Raw genomic sequence first — 17822 nt, forward strand, 5'->3', positions numbered from 1 at the left:
AAAAACCTGTCTCAATAAATTAGCATATTTCACCCATCCAATCAAATAAAAGTGTTTTTTAATAACAAACAAAAAAACCATCAAATAATAATGTTCAGTTATGCACTCAATACTTGGTCGGGAATCCTTTGGCAGAAATGACTGCTTCAATGCGGCGTGGCATGGAGGCAATCAGCCTGTGACACTGCTGAGATGTTATGGAGGCCCAGGATGCTTCAATAGCGGCCTTAAGCTCATCCAGAGTGTTGGGTCTTGCGTCTCTCAACTTTCTCTTCACAATATCCTCCAGATTCTCTATGGGGTTCAGGTCAGGAGAGTTGGCAGGCCAATTGAGCACAGTAATACCATGGTCACTAAACCATTTACCAGTGGTTCTGGCACTGTGAGCAGGTGCCAGGTCGTGCTGAAAAATGAAATCTTCATCTCCATAAAGCATTTCAGCCGATGGAAGCATGAAGTGCTCCAAAATCTCCTGATAGCTAGCTGCATTGACCCTGCCCTTGATGAAACACAGTGGACCAACACCAGCAGCTGACATGGCACCCCACACCATCACTGACTGTGGGTACTTGACACTGGACTTCAGGCATTTTGGCATTTCCTTCTCCCCAGTCTTCCTCCAGACTCTGGCACCTTGATTTCCGAATGACATGCAAAATTTGCTTTCATCAGAAAAAAGTACTTGGGACCACTTAGCAACAGTCCAGTGCTGCTTCTCTGTAGCCCATTTCGGCACCTGTAGCCCATTTCCTGCACACACCTGTGCACGGTGGCTCTGGATGTTTCCACACCAGACTCAGTCCACTGCTTCCTCAGGTTCCCCAAGGTCTGGAATCGGTCCTTCTCCACAATCTTCCTCAGGGTCCGGTCTCCTCTTCTCGTTGTACAGCGTTTTCTGCCACATTGTTTCCTTCCAACAGACTTACCATTGAGGTGCCTTGATACAGCACTCTGGGAACAGCCTATTTGTTGAGAAATTTCTTTCTGGGTCTTACCCTCTTGCTTGAGGGTGTCAATGATGGCCTTCTTGACATCTGTCAGGTCGCTAGTCTTACCCATGATGGGGGTTTTGAGTAATGAACCAGGCAGGGAGTTTATAAAAGCCTCAGGTATCTTTTGCATGTGTTTAGAGTTAATTAGTTGATTCAGAAGATTAGGGTAATAGGTCGTTTAGAGCAGAGGTCCCCAACTCCAGTCCTCAAGGCCCACCAACAGGTCATGTTTTCAGGATTTCCTTTGCATTGCACAGGTGATGCAATTATTACCTGGGCAAGACTAAGGAAATCCTGAAAACATGACATGTTGGTGGGCCTTGAGGACTGGAGTTGGGGACCTCTGGTTTAGAGAACCTTTTCTTGATATGCTAATTTATTGAGACAGGTTTTTTGGGGTATCAGGAGTTGTATGCCAAAATCATCAGTATTAAAACAATAAAAGACCTGACAAATTTCAGTTGGTGGATAATGAATCTATAATATATGAAAGTTTAATTGTAATCATTACATTATGGTAAATAATGAAATTTAACACTATATGCTAATTTTTTTAGAAGGACCTGTGTGTATGTATATATATATATATATATATATATATTAGATGGTGGCCCGATTCTAACGCATCGGGTATTCTAGAATATGCATGTCCGCGCAGCGACTTATATATTAGTATATTGCCTAGCCACGTAGTATATTGCCTAGCCACGTATGTCACCGGTTAAAAAATAAACATACTCGCCTTCCGATCCGAGGGCCCCTTGTAGTTTTGTCGCCTGTGCGAGGTACAGGCGGCAGCTTCCGGTCCCAGCCTGCTCGCGCAGGCGCGCAGGGCCTGTGATGACGTCGCGGTCACATGACCGTGATTTCACGGCAGGTCCTTCTGCCAGAAGATCTGTGCCAACGGAACGTGGCAGTTGTATCGCGAGGAGCGGGAAAGTCGGCGTAGGTGAGTATCTAATCTTTTTTTTTTTTTTTTATTATTATTATTTTTAACATTAGATGTTTTTACTATTGGGCTGCATAGGCCGCGTCAATAGTAAAAAAAAAAACTTAGTCACACAGGGTTAATAGCAGCGGTAACGGAGTGCATTACCCGCAGCATAACGCGGTCCGTTACCGCGGGCAGTAACCCTGTGTGAGCGAAGGGGTGTATGCGGGGGAGTAAGGAGCGGCCATTTTCTTCCGGACTGTGCGCGTCGCTGATTGGTCGCGGCAGCCATGACAGGCAGCTACCGAGACCAATCGGCGAACTAATAACCGTGGCAGAAAGACAGACAGACGGAAGTACCCCTTAGACAAATATATATATATATATATATATATATATATATATATATATATATATATATATATATATATATATATATATATATATGTATATGTATATGTGTGTATGTATATATATATATATGTATATATATATATATATGTATATATATGTATATATATATATGTATATATATATGTATATATATATGTATATGTATATGTATATATATATATATATATATATATATATATATATATATATATATATATATATATATATATATATATATATATATATATATATATATATATATATATATATATATTCAGCTATTGAACCCGTTCTACGCCCGGGTGGCGAGCATTTATATTGGTATATGGTCTCCATCCTGGTATGTGCTGCTCCATCCTGCGCCCCCATCCTGTCATGTGCTGCTCCATCCTGCGCCTCCATCCTGTCATGTGCTGCTCCCATCCTGCGCCCCCATTCTGACATGTGCTGCTCCCATCCTGCGCCCCCGTTCTGTCATCTGCTCCCATCCTGCGCCACAGTTCTTTAATTTGCTGCTCCTATCCATATGCCCCATACGCTGCTCCATAAAGGTTTATGGCCCCCATAAAATGCTCCATAGTATATGCCCCGTACACTGCTCCATAAAGGTTTATGGCCCCCATAAGATGCCCCATAGTATATGCCCCCGTACACTGCTCCATTATGGTTTATGGCCCCCATAAGATGCTCCATAGTATATGCCCCGTACACTGCTCCATTATGGTTTATGGCTCCCATAAGATGCTCCACAGTGTATGCCCCGTACGCTGTTCCATAAAGGTTGATGGCCCCCATAAGATGCTCCATACTATATGCCCCCGTACACTGCTCCATTATGGTTTATGGCCCCATAAGATGCTCCATTATGGTTTATGGCCCCATAAGATGCTCCATTGTATATGCCCCGTATGCTGCTGCAATATACAAAAAAAAAAATACCATACTCGCCTATGGTCGCTGGGCGCCGAGTGCTGGGGGGCCTGAGCAGGCGGGGACACCGGCGTGCTGTGGGGGTCAGGTGCCGGTATCGCCGCCAGTTCAGGCCCCCCAGCACTTACTATATTCACCTGGCCCCGTTCCACCGCTGCGCCATCTTCCCGGTCCTCTGGCTGTGACTGTTCAGTCAGAGGGCGGCGCCGGCGCGCATTAAGCGCATCATCGCACCCTCTGAACTGAAGGTCACAGGCCGAGGACCGGGAAGATGGCGGCACGCAGCGGTGGAACGGGGACAGGTGAATATAGCTCATACTTACCCTCCTGGCGGTCCCTGCTTCTCTGTTGGAGATCGCGGTGTGCGTTCAGTGTTTACGCATACCGTGATCTCCTGGGAGCGTCACTCTGTGAGGCCCAGACTGCGCCGGCGCTTGCGCAGTCTATAAAGGCTTCGGACAGAGTGACGCTCCCAGCGTTATATTAAAGATATTTTTGTTTTGCCGCTTTTACACAAACTATTTTTATAGAAAAAATAATTATTTACATTCGTCTTTTTGATCGTGTTTTATTGCACTTTTTATTCATCAGTATGATAAAGCATTGTTTATTGACTTTTTTTTTTCACTCTTCACTGAAGGGGTTAACTAGTGAGAGTTTTATAGAGCGAGTTGTTAAATGCGGCAATGCCAAATATGTGTACTTTTATTTATATTTATTTACATAAATGTATTTATTGGAAAAATATATTTTGTTTCTTTAAAAATTTGTACAAAAATATTTTTACACATTCAAATATTTTTTAAAATCTTTTTTACATTGTCCCAGTATGGGACATCACCATATAATGTCAGATTGCTGATCTGACACTTTGCACAGCAGAGTATCAGATCAATGATCTGACAGGCAGGGAAGGAGGCATGTCAGCGCCTGCTACCATCAGGCACTCACAAGCTCCCTCACTGCAGGACCCGGAAAGACCCCGTGGCCATCTTTGAGACAATCAGAATAACGTGTCGTATCGTGATGTCCTGAAGGGAAGCGTGCAGGAAGCCTCCTTCCTGCGTGATACTTCTCTATGCCGCTGTCACTACTGACAGTGGCATCAGAGGGGTTAAATGCACGCGATCAGTGCTAGCACCGCTCGTGGGCATTGCTGCGGGGTATCAGCTGGCACCCACACCCAATCGCCGCAGCATTCGGCGTGAGGCCGCGTGATCGATGCGTCGTACTAGTACTGCTGTTTGCGGGAACGCAATTCCCGAAGAGCAGTGCTAGTATGGCGTATGTCGGGAAGGGGTTAAAAGGGAAGAATGCTGCAGTGGCCAGTGTGAAAATGGCAACATTCCGATTTTTTACTTTCAATAAAGTTTGTAATATTAAGGGTATGTGCACACGCCGTGGAAAGAAACGCGCAGAAACGTAGCGTTGTTTATTCTACAGCATGTCAATTCTGTGTGTGGATTCTGCAGCGGTTTACACCTGCTCCTCAATAGGAATCTGCAGGTGGAATCCGCATAAAATCCGCAGTAAATCCGCAGGTAAAATGCAGTGCTTTTTACCTGCGGATTTCTAAAAACAGGTGCAGAAAAATCCTCAGAGGTTCCATCTACGTGTGCACATACGCTAAAAAGAAAAGGAAAACTTGATACATACATAAACTTGAGAGTACACAATAACCATTTTACATACTATTTTTTAGCATTGGTGACATGGTATCAGAAGATCAAGCTGAACCGGCCCTAAAACCTGAAAATGTTGAGGCAACAGCTCCTCAAAATGTGAAGGAACGTGACGTACAGATCCCAAACTATTCAGGTATGTTAGATTAAAGGTTCATACAAGAATGACTACTATAGAAAAGTTCATCAATATAAAAGTAGAGAACTATACCTTTAAATGTCCACAAAGGACAAATATTAACAATTAGACTGTATTACGAAGCAGACCTTTTATTTACGTCAAAAATTTCCAATAAGGCCTCCTTCACACGTATAAAACACTAATGTGAAACATATGCTCCCATAAAAACACAAATCTTTAATTAAAAATATTTGTTAAAAATACCCTCCCAGTGCAAATAATCAATTATATCAAATATCTAGCATAAGTCTATAGCAATAACCTGACAAATCCCTTTGTTTGCCTGCTATCCCTTCCTAGTAGTGGAGGTTGGCACCCTATTAAGTACGGTTATTTGGCGCCCCCACTCCACGACTGCTGTCCTAGACTAGCCCTGATAAATCCTAATGTGCTATAGGTGGGAAAACATTAAGCAATCAAAAGAAATGAAGGGATAGTACTTATCAATTTTAGGGTATGTTTCCAGTCAAATACATCTATTATTTTTTGGCCCACCTCATATCTTTATACCAAAGACACACAAAGCTGCAGTCTTTTTTTATAACTACTGGAGATATGATGTGGCCCAAAAATTAAGTGTGTGACGAAGTTTCTTATTTGGCCACGGTGTGTGTTGCCGGCGGCGATGGACACAATAAACCAAACATAATTGGGGCAAATCAAATTGTATTTATTAACAACCCAAAAAATTTATTTAACTGCGCCGGCTTGGGGTAGAGTGATGTAAACGGGGGTGTGAAGCACTGAGGCCTGGCAAACCGTGGACGACGCAGAGGTGACAGGAGAAGGAGCAATGAAACTAGTGGGGTCTGGTAGTTCGGGGATGGGGCTTGACACATGAGAGGCTTGAGACGCACTGGAGGGGTGAGACAAACCTAACATTACAGACAAATTGGGAGGTGAAGGGGGAGGAATGCCAAGAGTCCTCTGTCTTTTTTTTTTTGCCGGGTTCTGGGAGGTCTTGGTGGGCTCTTATGGCATGGAGTGGTGGTGGGTGACCTGTCAGGGTCCGACTGCACCGTGTCAGAGTCCGTAGCGCTCGTAGAGCGTGCAGCCATGCCAGAGTCCGTAGCGCTCGTAGAGCGTGCAGCCATGCCAGAGTCCATAGCGCTCGAAGAGCGTGCAGCCATGCCAGAGTCCATAGCGCTCGTAGAGCGTGCAGCCATGCCAGAGTCCATAGCGCTCGTAGAGCGTGCAGCCATGCCAGAGTCCATAGCGCTCGTAGAGCGTGCAGCCATGCCAGAGTCCATAGCGCTCGTAGAGCGTGCAGCCATGCCAGAGTCCATAGCGCTCGTAGAGCGTGCAGCCATGCCAGAGTCCATAGCGCTCGTAGAGCGTGCAGCCATGCCAGAGTCCATAGCGCTCGTAGAGCGTGCAGCCATGCCAGAGTCCATAGCGCTCGTAGAGCGTGCAGCCATGCCAGAGTCCATAGCGCTCGTAGAGCGTGCAGCCATGCCAGAGTCCATAGCGCTCGTAGAGCGTGCAGCCATGCCAGGGTCCTGCTGCATCGTGGTGTCAGTGGAGGAGGTCCAAGCAGGAGCAGCGGTTGTCATAGTGGTGGCAGTGGGATGTCCAACTGCACTCGGCATGGTGGTGGCGCTGTGGTGGTGTCCGGCTGTGGAAGGAATTGAGGTGGCCGTGCGGTGGTATGCAGCAGAGGTCGGCATTGAGGTTAATCGTGACAGTGAAGGCACAGGTGGATATGCTGACACTGTCTGCTGGAAATACCGACTCTGCTGCATAGCCTGCATGTAAGCAGCATTGCAGGCCTGCATGACACTCAACTGGAGATCAGGAGTAAGGTGTTCCGACATGCCCTGCTGAATTTGGTTAAAAAAATGATGTGCTGGCCTCTGGAGGTTGGCCTTCACTTGGTCAAGGCTTTTGCTGACCTCCTGGATATCTGCATTTAAGAGGTTATGTGAAACATTAATTCGGTCACCCAAAGCCTTGATTGCTTCGTGTAAAACCGAGCTCAAGTGCAAAAACTCGGGCATGAGTGACCTGTCCGAAGCCCTCTGCCGCTGCCAGGAGGAGCCCCCCCAAAAAAGGGGCAGTGGAAGAGGACTGCGAAAGGGGAAGACCTGATGGACCAGCTCCCTGGTCTCCAGTTAGTGTTGCAGGCCCACTTGCTGCTGCGCTGCTGGATGGCTGGGACGGGTCCGTGGCTGTCGGATAAAGGACCGCTCCAGAACCTGGGCCAACAGTAGTGCTCCATGTGCTGTGAAAAAAGGAAAAAGAAAATTAATACCAAAAAATAACCAGACGCAAAATCCTGCGGAATATAAAAATACAGATTATGGCAATACAATACAACCTAATGCACGTGATAAATACTACGTTCTCTGGGCAAGGACCGGTCTTAAAAATGCCAGAACATGATGGTATTTATATTTTCGGATCCTTGCTCCTGAACCACTGGGAACACGGCTCTCTTGACGCAGGTCCTTGTTGAAGCGGTCCTCCATCGTACGCCAACGTTTTTTGACTTTGGCCACTGTTAAAAAAAAAAAAAAAAAAAAAAAAAGTCAAAAAAGGACTTTTGGCCGTGCTCACACAACTGTGTGTGATGACAGAAACTCCTGAGAGTTTCTTTCATCACACACAGTTAAGTGAGCACAGCCAAGGTCTCTGCTGCTTCACACTGCAGTGCAATACTTACCAAATGCATTTCGGACCCGTGTCAGGGCGTTGTCCCAGCCATCCCACATCTCTTTGGCCACCTCATTCCATAGGAGCCTCATCGTGACTTTGTTTGAGTGCAGTGGATCCTGGGTGTCCCACAATGGGACCAGGGAGATGAGGAGGTCATTCTCAATTAGATCATCATCCCATTGTGGAACCTAAAAATTAAATAAAGTCATTAAAGTTTGGCCAATTAACTTAAGGAAAAGAAAGAAAAAAAGATGCTGAGAAATGGCATGAATAGGAAAGTCAACATACAAAAGGATTCCAGAAGAAAAAAGTAAAGAAATACGAATGGAAAGAAAGGAAGATTCAAGAATATTACACTGAGGATACAGTAAACAGTCAGCCTTGTATACGTACCCGCTGCTGTCTTTCAACCTGACCTTGACTCCGCTGCTCCTGCCCAGTCTCTGCCACAGATGAAGAAGAGCTCTAAAAAAATGAAAAACAAAAATTGTCCCATGTGTGGATGTGACAGTGAATACTTACCAATCTGACGAGGCAAGTACTCACCTCACTGACATGCTCGACTTCCGACGGCCCAGGACCTTGCTCCTCATCAGAAGAAGACATTCTGATGCATAAAGAAAGAAATGCAAGAACTTAGGAAATATAGAGACAGAAAATAGAAAATAAAGCCATTGGCTAGGATATACTCACATTGTTCAGTGTCTTGTTTTCCTCCAAGATGTTGCCTGTGTCTCGTCTGCTTCAGTGTCTGCTGAGTAGTGACCTGCAAATGTCCACTCCCTCCCTTTATCTCCTTCTATGTGGGGGGTGGCTTATCAGTGTCTAGACATGTTTTTTTCTTGTGAAACGCATGCGTTCATTTAGACAGCAATGCGTTTTTTTGTCGCAAACCTTGCGCAATTGACCGCATGCGTTTTCAGGCGGCAAATTGACGCCTCTAAAAATTACTACATGTTGCATTTCCGCGCCAAGCCGCAAACGACGCATGCGACATCAAACGCGGCAAAAGCGAACAATTAAAAACGCATGCGTCCCTAATGTTAAATATAGGAATACACAACGCATGCGTATATATGCGGTAGAAACGCTGCGGACACAACCGCAAATGTGAAACCAGCCTAAGCTAAATAAAGATATGCAAAGAAAAAGTGATGTCATTTCTTCTCCAACTTCATTTACATACTCCATTGAAGAATGTTTAACCCCTTAACCCCCGGAGCTTTTTCCGTTTTTTTCATTTTCGTTTTTCGCTCCCCTCCTTCCCAGAGCCATAACTTTTTTATTTTTTGCGGGACGAGATGTACTTTTGAAAGATACCATTGGTTTTACCATGACATGTAACAGAAAACAGGAAAAAAATTCCAAGTATAATGAAATTGCAAAAAAAGTGCAATCTCACACTTGTTTTTTTGTTTGGCTTTTTTGCTAGTTTCACCAAATGCTAAAACTACCCTGCCATTATGATTCTCCAGGTCATTACAAGTTCATAGACACCTAACATGTCTAGATTATTTTTTATCTAAGTGGTGAAAAAAAATTCCAAAGTTTGCTAAAAAAAAAAAAAAAAAATTCCACAATTTTCCGATACCTGTAGCGTCTCCAATTTTCCTGATCTGGGGTCAGGTGAGGGCTTATTTTTTGCGTGCCGAGCTGGCATTTTTAATGATACCATTTTGGTGTAGATACGTTCTTTTGATCGCCCGTTATTGCATTTTAATGCAATGTCGCGGCGACCAAAAAAACGTAATTTTGGCATTTAGATTTTTTTCTCTCTACGCCATTTAGCGGTCAGGTTAATCCTTTGTTTTTATTGATAGATCGGGCGATTCTTAACGCGGCGATACCAAATATGTGTATGTTTTTGATTTTTTTTTTTTTTAATTGTTTTATTTTGATTGGGGCGGTGATTTGAACTTTTATATATTTTTTATTTTTTTATATTTTTAAACACTTTTTTTTTTATTTTGGCATGCTTCAATAGCCTCCATAGGAGGCTAGAAGCATGCACTACACGATCGCCTCTGCTACATAGAGGTGAAGTACAGATCACCTCTATGTAGCAAAAATGCAGGTGTACTTTGAACGCCGACCACAGGGTGGCGCTCAAAGCAATCGGCCATCAACAACCATAGAAATCTCAAGGAGACCTCTGGTTGTTATGGCAATGCACCGCTGACCCCCGATCATGTGACGGGGGTCAGCGGTGCCAGCACTTCCGGCCGCGCGGCCGGGAGTGCTAGTTAAATGCCGCTGTCAGCACTTGATGGCGGCATTTAACTAGTTAATGGGCGCGGGCGGATCTCGATTCCGCTCGCGCTCATTGCACGCACATGTCAGCTGTACAAAACAGCTGACATGTCACGGCTTTGAGGTGGGCTCACCGCCGGAGCCCACCTCAAAGCAGGGGATCTGCCAGCTGACGTACTATTCCGTCAGCTGGCAGAAAGGGGTTAAACACAGATAGATAATAGATAATAGATAGATAATAGATAGATAATAGATAATGGATAGATAATAGATAGATAATAGATAATAGATGATCGATAGATGATCGATAGATAGATAGATGATAGATAGATGATGGAGAATATAGATATGATAGATCTATCCATCTAATCTATCTATTATCTATCGTATCTATCATCTATCTATTATCTATTGATATAGCTATCTATAAATATATTTATCTATAGATAGATATGTCTATAGATAGCTAGATATATCAATAGATAGATAATAGATAGATGATAGATAGATAATATACAGATGATAGATGGATGGATAATAGATAGATCGATAGATAATACCAAGCCCGATGTTTAGTAATAAATATAATAAAATGGTAATAAAGTGATAGGCCGGGATCACACTTGTGAGAAACTTGGGAGAGTCTCACATCTTAATAACCAACACTGCTGCCGGCACTCGGAAGCGGAGCGTGCTGTTGCATGTATTTCTGTGCAGCCGCACGCTCCGGTCCCGAGTGCCGTCGGCAGTGTCGGATATTAAGATGCGAGACTCGTCCGAGTTTCTCGCATGTGTGGTCCCGGCCTTAAAAGCAGTATCTGTTTAAGTTAAAAAGATGAAAAGAAAAATGGCGTGGGCTCCCGCGCAATTTTCAGCGCCAGAGAGGGAAAGCCAACGACTGGGGTATCGATGTTTGTAGCCGGGGGGGGGGGGTCAATATCCATGGCCCATCTCTAGGCTATAACTATCAGCCCACAGCTGTCTGCGTAGCCTTTCTGGCTATAAAAATAGGGGGACCCCCCTAAAAAAAGGCGTGGGGTCCCCTTATAATTTAGAGCCAGAAAGGCTACGCAGACAGCTGCGGACTGATATTCATAGCCTAGAGATGGGCCATGGATATTGTCCCCCCCCGCTAATAATCCCAGCTTCCAGCCGCCCCAGAAATGGCTCCTCTGTAAGATGTACCAATTCCGGCGCTTAGCCTCTCTCTTCCCACTCCCGTGTAGCCGTGGGATATGGGGTAATAAGGGGTTAATGTCACATTTGTAAGGTGACATTAGGCCGGCTTAGTAATGGAGAGGCGTCAATAAGACATCTATTCATTACTAATCCTATAGTTGTGAAAGGGTTAATAAAACACACATGTAGAATAAAGTATTTTAGTGATATAAAACACCACACAGTTTTGATATCTTGATTGTACTGGTAATCCAAGCGAAGCCCTCGTTCATCTGGAAAAAAAGAAAAATAATAAACCAACAGTATACTCCCTGAGTCCGACGCAGTCCTTAATAACGAGTGTCCTACGACGAGTCCAGCTCTGTTACATCTGGATGCCTGACATCCAGACATAGTAGAGCTCGAAGATGATCGCCGGAGATAACTCTCCAGGGATCACTTCCACTGCAGCGTTCTCACAATCAGCTGATCAGCTGACCGTGAGAACCAGACTAGTGACCGGAGATAACCCCCGGTCACGTGGATGGCAGTTATCGCGAGAACTTGGCTTACAGTGAGAACTGCAGTGGACGCGGACTTATGGCGGTGGGACAGGTAAATGCTTATTTAAATTAGGAGACATGCGTAGTAAGCTGCGTTTACACTCTTACTACGCATGTGACTAATCATTAGATGCGGTTTTACCGCATCTAATGATTGTCTATGGGAAATTTACAGTTCGGCGACGGAGCGTCGCCGCATTGTAAAGACATGCTGCATTCTGAAAAGACGCATTTACACGGGTCTGCCGCATGCATGTTTTAACGCATGGTGAAGACGGGATTTCATGAACACGCAGCGTTTCCTGACCGTGGAAACACACTCTAAGAAAAACAGGTTAGGCTACTTTCACACTAGCGTCGTTTGGACTCCGTCGCAATGCGTCGTTTTGCAGAAAAAACGCATCCTGCAAAGTTGTCTGCAGGATGCGTTTTTTCTCCATAGGCTTGTATTAGCGACGCATTGCCACACGTCGCAACCGTCGTGCGACTGTTGCGTCGGACCGTCAGCACCAAAAAACGTTGCTTGTAACGTTTTTTTGTGCGTCGTGTCCAACATTTCCGACCACGCATGCGCAGCCGGAACTCCGCCCCCTCCTCCCCGCAACTCACAATGGGGCAGCGAATCTGTTGTAATAATGCATCCGCTGCCACCGTTGTGCAGCGTTGAGACAGGATGCGTCGGTACGTCGGCCCGACGCACTGCGACACGCCGACGCTAGTGTGAAAGTAGCCTTATTGTGTAAAATGACACCCTTGTATAACAGATACATAGTACTAGTCTTGTCCCTCTAAAGGTAATCAAATAGGATTAATAAGCAATACAATATTTTGTGAGACCCGTAGAAAATACACAAATCATGGTCTCTCCACAGCTGAACAACACGTGTACACAAAATCAGAGGGGCCACAAAGAAACTTAACAGCATGATTCAAACAAAGAACATCAATTGTCCACAATAGTTCACATGGTACACAATTAGTGAACATTGATGTCAGAAAGAAAAAACAAAGCGGGGGTAATCCCAAACTTAGCTTCCAGCCTCAACGCATTTCCCCGTCCACACAGTTCATCAGGAGGCATGATACGGGACCAGCTAATCCATAGATGTGAGGTGTCACGATGAAAAGACATCCGTGTGCCTATTGTTACCATCAGTGTCATCCGTGTGTCCGTTGTTACCATCAATGTCATCCACGTGTCCATTTTGCCATCAGTGTGTCCATTTTTACCATCAGTGTTAAATCCATGTATCCATTTTTACAGTCGGTGTGTCTGTTTTTACCATCCGTGTCCGTTTTTACCATCCATGTCATCACACTCTATGGGTAAAGAAAGAAAGAAATGACAAAGCTTCTAATATGATTTCCAATATTGAACACGTACAGTACACAGACTCCACACTGATGCCTTCCATGTGCTGTACATGTTTTTCATGGGTCCTTAGGCTTATATTGGCTCTTGTCATCCATGCTGTTGGAAAAAAATGTGCATCTCCGTGTGATTTGCACGGACAAACAGTCTGTGTAAAAGTATGGACACCAAAAATTACATTGGGCACGTGTGCTAGCCGTGAAAGACGTTTACCGCACGTACTGGAAACACGGACGTGTGAAGGAGGTCTAAGTCTGGAGTAACATGTACAGGTTGGGCCATTTATATGGATACACCTAAATAAAATGGGAATGGTTGGTGATATCAACTTCCTGTTTGTGGAACATTGGTATATGGGAGGGGGAAACTTTTCAAGATGGGTGGTGACCATGGCGGCCATTTTGAAGTTGGTCTTTTTGGATCCAACTTTATTTTTTCCAAATGGGAAGAGGGTTATGTAATACATCAAACATATTGAGAATTTCACAAGAAAAACAATTATGTGCTTAGTTTTAACGTAACTTTATTCTTTCATGAGTTATTTACAAGTTTATGAAGTTTATAAAATGTGTACAAAGTGCTGCCCATTGTGTTGGATTGTCAATGCAACCCTCTTCCCCCACTCTTGACACACTGATAGCAACATCGCAGAAGAAATGCTAGCACAGGCTTCCAGTATCCGTTGTTTCAGATGCTGCACATCTCGTATCTTCACAGCATAGACAGTTGCCTTCAGATGACCCCAAAGATAAGTCTAAGGGGGTCAGATCGGGAGATTGTGTCACATGACCCAAGATCTGCAAAGAGTTTGTATGTTCTCCCTGTGTTTGCATGGGTTTCCTCCCACATTCCAAAGATAATACTGATAGGGAATTTAGATTGTGAGCCCCATCAGGGGCAGCAATGGTAATGTGTGGAAACTGTAAAGCACTGCGGAATATGTTAGCGCTATATAAAAATAAAGATTATTATTATTATTATTATTACCCTCTTCCCATTGGAAAAAATATAGTTGGATCCAAAATGTCCGACTTCAAAATGGCCACCATGGTCACCACCCATATTGAAAAGTTTTCCCCCTCCAATATACTAATGTGCAACAAACAGGAAGTTGATTTCACCAACCATTTCCATTTTATTTAGGTGTATCCATATAAATGGCCCACCCTGTATATTTGTCTTGTGGTTGGGAGCAGAGACCACCATGAATGGACTGGCCGCAGGCCTCCTGAGCTTAATTTTGCAGCCTCGTGTATGCCTGCTTGGCCCCGCGGCCTGTCTGTACCTCATGCTCTAGAGCAGTATTTCCCAAACTCCAGTCCACACGGACCCCACGGGTCATGTTTTCAGGATTTCCATAGTGTTGCACATGTGAGACAAGTTCCTGATGCTTCCACTACTTGCACAATACTAAGGGGTCCGTGAGGACTGGAGTTTGGGAAACACTGCTCTAGAGTCTAGAGGTACTTTGGATCGCGCAGCTTAGTGGTGTGAATGTGGCACTATTTCTATTGCATCCATGGCTAGGACTAGAATTCTAGGTGCCAGTGGGAGAAAATAAATCGAGCAGGGACTTGTGACATAAGACAACAAATCCACAACACTTCACTGAAAAAAGGAGATATTTACCAATACATGGTGAAAATAACTCCCTTCAGACCCCAATTATATATAGTAGAGTCAGCATCTGTGCATAATACTGATGAAAAATGCACTTGCACCCCTGCCATCCATGAGCAGGTGCCGGTTACTAATAGGTGGGCTGTCCGGCAGTTGGTAAGTAAGGCTACTTACAGAGTGTAGGATAGCTGTGTGAGTAGCAGATTGTAGCCGACATGGTGCACTACACGTATCCCTGTGGCAGCACCTTATACAAGCCATAGACTTGAATAAGTAAGTTTCATCTGTAGTATGGAATAGACTGGTGCATACTGCAATTTCTTTTCACCCAGACGTTTGGTCCTTAACCCCTTAGCGACCGCTGATATGCCTTTTAACGGCGGCCGCTAAAGGTACTTAAACCACAGCGCCGTTAATTAACGGCGCTGTGGAAAAAGTGAATAGCTCCCCCCAGAGTAGGATTTTCTCCGGGGTCTCGGCTGCCGAGGGTAGCCGAGACCCCAGAGAACATGATTCGGGGTTTTTTTAACCCACCCCGCATTTGCGATCGCCGGTAATTAACCGTTTACCGGCGATCACAAAAAACAAAACAAAAACGCGATCTCTTTTTAATTTCTCTGTCCTCCGATGTGATCGCACATCGGAGGACAGAGAAAAGGGGTCCCAGGTGGCCCCCCAATACTCACCTAGCTCCCCCGGTGCTCCTCGTGTCTCCCGGTGGGCGCCGCCATCTTCATAATGGCGGGCGTATGCGCAGTGCGCCCACCGGCCGGCCCCGCGAGAATCTTTGGGGTCTCGGCTGCCGGGGGTAGCCGAGACCCCAAAGAGCATGATCGGGGTTGGTTTTACCGACCCCCTGTTTTGCGATCGCCGGTAATTAACTGTTTACCGGCGACCGCAAAAAAAAAAAAAAAAAAAAAAGTAAAGTAATTCTCTGTCCTCTGATGTGATCGCACATCAGAGGACAGAGAAATAGGGGGATTCGGGGACCCTAGCATACTCACCTGTGTCCCTGGATCCTCTTGCTGCTCCTCCTGGCCGCCGGCAGAAGAGAATGGCAGGCGCATGCGCAGTGCGCCCGCCATCTGTCTCCATCTGCCGGCCGGCAGGAGAACAGCAGTTGGGGCTAAAATTAGGGTTAGGGGTAGGGCTAGGGTTAGGGCTAGGGTTGGGGCTAAATTTAGGGTTAGGGTTGGGGCTAAATTTAGGGTTAGGCTTTTTTCACACTTACGTCGGTACGGGGCCGTCGCAATGCGTCGGCCCGACATACCGACGCACGTTGTGAAAATTGTGCACAACTTGGGCAGCAGCTGTAGTTTTTCAACGCATCCGCTGCCCAATCTATGTCCTGGGGAGGAGGGGGCGGAGTTACGGCCACGCATGTGCTGTCAGAAATGGCGGATGCGACGTACAAAATAACGTTTCATTGAACTTTTTTTGTGCTGACGGTCCGCCAAAACACAACTGATCCAGTGCACAACGGACGCGACGTGTGGCCATCCGTCACGATCCGTCGGCAATGCAAGTCTATGGGCAAAAAACGCATCCTGCGGGCACATTTGCAGGATCCGTTTCTTGTCCAAAATGACGGAATGCCAAACGACGCAAGTGTGAAAGTAGCCTTAGGGTTAGGGTTGGGGCTAAAGTTAGGGCTAGGGTTGGGGCTAAAGTTAGGGTTAGAGTTGGGATTAGGGTTAGGGTTGGCATTAGGGTTATGCTTGGGATTAGGGTTAGGTTTGGGATTAGGGTTAAGGTTAGGGTTGTGATTAGGGGTGTATTGGGATTAGGGTTAGGTTTGAGGTTAGGGTTGAGATTAGGATTAGGGGTGTGTTGGATTTAGGGTTTTGATTAGGGTTATGGTTAGGGTTGACATTAGGGTTGTTTTGGGGTAAGGGTTGTGATTATGGTTAGGGTTAGTGATTAGGATTATGGATCAGGTTGGGATTAGGGTTAGGGGTGTGTTGGGGTTAGGGTTGGAGCTAGAATTGGGGGGGTTTCCACTGTTTAGGTACATCAGGGGGTCTCCAAACACGACAGCCAATTTTGCGCTCAAAAAGTCAAATGGTGCTCCCTCCCTTCTGAGCTCTGCCGTGCGCCCAAACAGTGGTTTACCCTCACATATGGCGCATCAGCGTACTCGGGATAAATTGTACAACAACTATTGCAGTCCAATTTCTTCTGTTACCCTTGTGAAAATAAAAACTTGGGGGCTACAATATCTTTTTTGTGGAAAAAAAAATATTTTTTATTTTCACGACTCTGCATTCTAAACTTCTGTGAAGCACTTGGGCATTCAAAGTTCTCACCACACATCTAGATAAGTTCCATGGGGGGTCTAGTTTCCAAAATGGTGTCACTTGTGGGGGATTTCTACTGTTTAGGCACATCAGGGGCTCTCCAAACGCGACATGGCGTCCGATCTCAATTCCAGCCAATTCTACATTGAAAAAGTAAAACGGCACTCTCTCTCTTCCAAGCTCTGCGGTGCGCCCAAACAGTGGTTTACCCCCACATATTGGGTATCGACGTACTCAGGAGAAATTGCACAACAACTTTAGTGGTCTAATTTCTCCTGTTACCCTTGTGAAAATAAGAATTTGTGGGCGAAAAGATCATTTTTGTGTAAACAAAAGCGATTTTTTATTTTCACGGCTCTACGTTATAAACTTCTGTGAAGCACTTGGGGGTTCAAAGTGCTCACCACACATCTAGATAAGTTCCTTAAGGGGTCTAGTTTCCAAAATGGTGTCACTTGTGGGGAGTTTCCACTGTTTAGGCACATCAGGGGCTCTCTAAACGTGACATGGCGTCCGATCTCAATTCCAGCCAATTCTGCATTGAAAAAGTCAAACGGCGCTCCTTCACTTCTAAGTTCTGCGGTGCACCCAAACAGTGGTTTACCCCCACATATGGGGTATTGGCGTATTCAGGAGAAATTGCATAACAAAATTTATTGTTACATTTCTGTTTTTACACTTGTGAAAATAAAAAAAATTGTTCTGAATTAAGATGTTTGCAAAAAAAAGTTAAACGTTCATTTTTTCCTTCCACATTGTTTCAGTTCCTGTGAAGCACGTACAGGGTTAATAAACTTC

At 45.0% G+C, this 17822-nt stretch overlaps 1 protein-coding gene across 1 annotated transcript in view; it reads left to right on the top strand.

Moving 5' to 3' along the window:
- EXD1 (exonuclease 3'-5' domain containing 1) overlaps window positions 1-17822 on the top strand; it is a 189428-nt gene that overhangs the window by 82796 nt on the left and 88810 nt on the right. The window contains exon 5 of the mRNA XM_069745614.1: window positions 4949-5064. Coding sequence (XP_069601715.1) covers window positions 4949-5064 — 116 coding nt within the window. The remainder of the gene's footprint in view (window positions 1-4948; window positions 5065-17822) is intronic.

This window comes from Ranitomeya imitator, chromosome 1 (genome assembly GCF_032444005.1).
Source record: "Ranitomeya imitator isolate aRanImi1 chromosome 1, aRanImi1.pri, whole genome shotgun sequence".
Classification (NCBI taxonomy): domain Eukaryota; kingdom Metazoa; phylum Chordata; class Amphibia; order Anura; family Dendrobatidae; genus Ranitomeya; species Ranitomeya imitator.